Source organism: Drosophila innubila (genome assembly GCF_004354385.1).
Source record: "Drosophila innubila isolate TH190305 chromosome 3R unlocalized genomic scaffold, UK_Dinn_1.0 2_E_3R, whole genome shotgun sequence".
NCBI classification, from domain to species: Eukaryota; Metazoa; Arthropoda; class Insecta; order Diptera; family Drosophilidae; genus Drosophila; species Drosophila innubila.
The window spans coordinates 20722490-20724008 of NW_022995380.1; the positions used below are offsets into that span (position 1 = coordinate 20722490).

At 30.3% G+C, this 1519-nt stretch overlaps 1 protein-coding gene across 1 annotated transcript; it reads left to right on the forward strand.

Moving 5' to 3' along the window:
- The first annotated feature begins 458 nt into the window (after positions 1 to 458).
- LOC117791861 lies at positions 459 to 1248 on the forward strand. Its single transcript, XM_034631765.1, has 3 exons — positions 459 to 776; positions 843 to 1019; positions 1075 to 1248. Exons 1-3 carry the CDS (start codon positions 519 to 521, stop codon positions 1246 to 1248), a joined length of 609 nt encoding a protein of 202 aa, XP_034487656.1. The 5' UTR covers positions 459 to 518.
- Positions 1249 to 1519: the final 271 nt, after the last annotated feature.

A 1519-nucleotide genomic window follows, 5' to 3' on the forward strand; every position in this document is an offset into this window, starting at 1 on the left:
TAAAGTTGAAATAAAAGTGAGCAAAAAGTAGGCAGAAGTAAATGAGTCAAAGTTAGTCAGCGTCATGTCGCAGTGAGATAATTTTACCCATCTTTGCAGAATCGATGTAAATTGATAAATAAAAGTCATCTTAATTCAAATCAGCTGCACAAATAATAAGTCCTTAGGAACCCTCAAGAAATCTATAAAAAACAAGCGGAGATATCACTGTAAACTGCAGTCCACGCTAGTGACGAAATAATCACGAATGGCGACTAACAATGTATACAAACGAATTCAACGGACGAAATTAAGTTTTGTTACCAGGTCCACTAATCTCTCAATCTAATGTCTTTTAAAAATGTGTTTATATTAACCTGTTTTTTTTTTAAATCAACTTTTCACGCCATCTATTATTTTAGATTTAAAATGACAATATAATGAATACTTTTTTACGTAATGGTTACTTTCCGACTATATAAAGGGACCATCGCTTATGCTAAATCTCAGTACTAACCTGAAAAGTAAAAGCCCGGATAATGTGCGAACAAAAAATGTATATTTTGAAAGTGACGTTACTACTTATATTCGGACACTTCATAAGTGCAACTAAATATCAGTTTGTTCCTGTTAATGATGACATATTTTCCGATTGCCCAAATAAACCAAATAGTACCTTAAAATTAAATAAATTCGTCGACTTGTCTAAGATGAGATTTGATGGAAATGCGGATAAAATAATGATATCCGGGAATGCTACAATAGTTTGGAATATTCAAAAGACAGATCGCATTTCGGTAATCACAATATAATTTTTAACTCATTATGCTAAAATTTAAATGCTTTCATCTTTAATAATATAGCTCACTACGGCAACTTATCGATATGATCGTGGGCAATGGTACTATGGACTATTATCCAATACGGACCCTGACATTTGTGGAGCACTGTTTGATACAAGACGATTACTTTACATGTATTTAGGTAAATTCATCGTCAATAAGAGTGAAATCAAGGACAAATGTTTTAATGTGCCCGGAGTAAGCTAGAAAATAATTGATTAGAAACACTGATTATTTATTTATATATTTACAGACCCAAATAGTTATTGAACCATTTGAAGTAAATATGGTATTCGAATATCCAGGTCTTCCAGTATATGGGCTTTTCAAGATGGAGTTAACATTGAAAGCTTACGACAAACAGAATAAGCAAGTACCAAACTCTGTATGTACCGAAATAATTGGTGAACTAATCAGAATTTCCTAAAAAAAAATTATTTGAATATTAAAGAAGTTTGTAGGCTTACAAACCAAAAATAAAAGATCAATTGTTTGTCCATAAAAAATTTGTAAAATTACATTAAATAAAATGTGTTTCTAAATTTCAACCACTAAGTCTATTAAAGTTTATAATATTTTCAATAAAATGAGCACCGAAAATTGCATTACAATTTTAAAGGTTAAGTGTACAATTTCACTTTGTAATTAAAGTACACTTAATAGAGATATTCATTGTGTCTATAATTTGAATTGCACTT

Coding starts and splice junctions, on each gene's coding strand:
- LOC117791861 (XM_034631765.1), top strand. CDS start 519: ATGTGCGAACAAAAAATGTATATTTTGAAAGTGACGTTACTACTTATA. Junction 777..842: donor AAAAGACAGATCGCATTTCG/GTAATCACAATA, acceptor TTAATAATATAG/CTCACTACGGCAACTTATCG. Junction 1,020..1,074: donor AATGTTTTAATGTGCCCGGA/GTAAGCTAGAAA, acceptor ATATATTTACAG/ACCCAAATAGTTATTGAACC.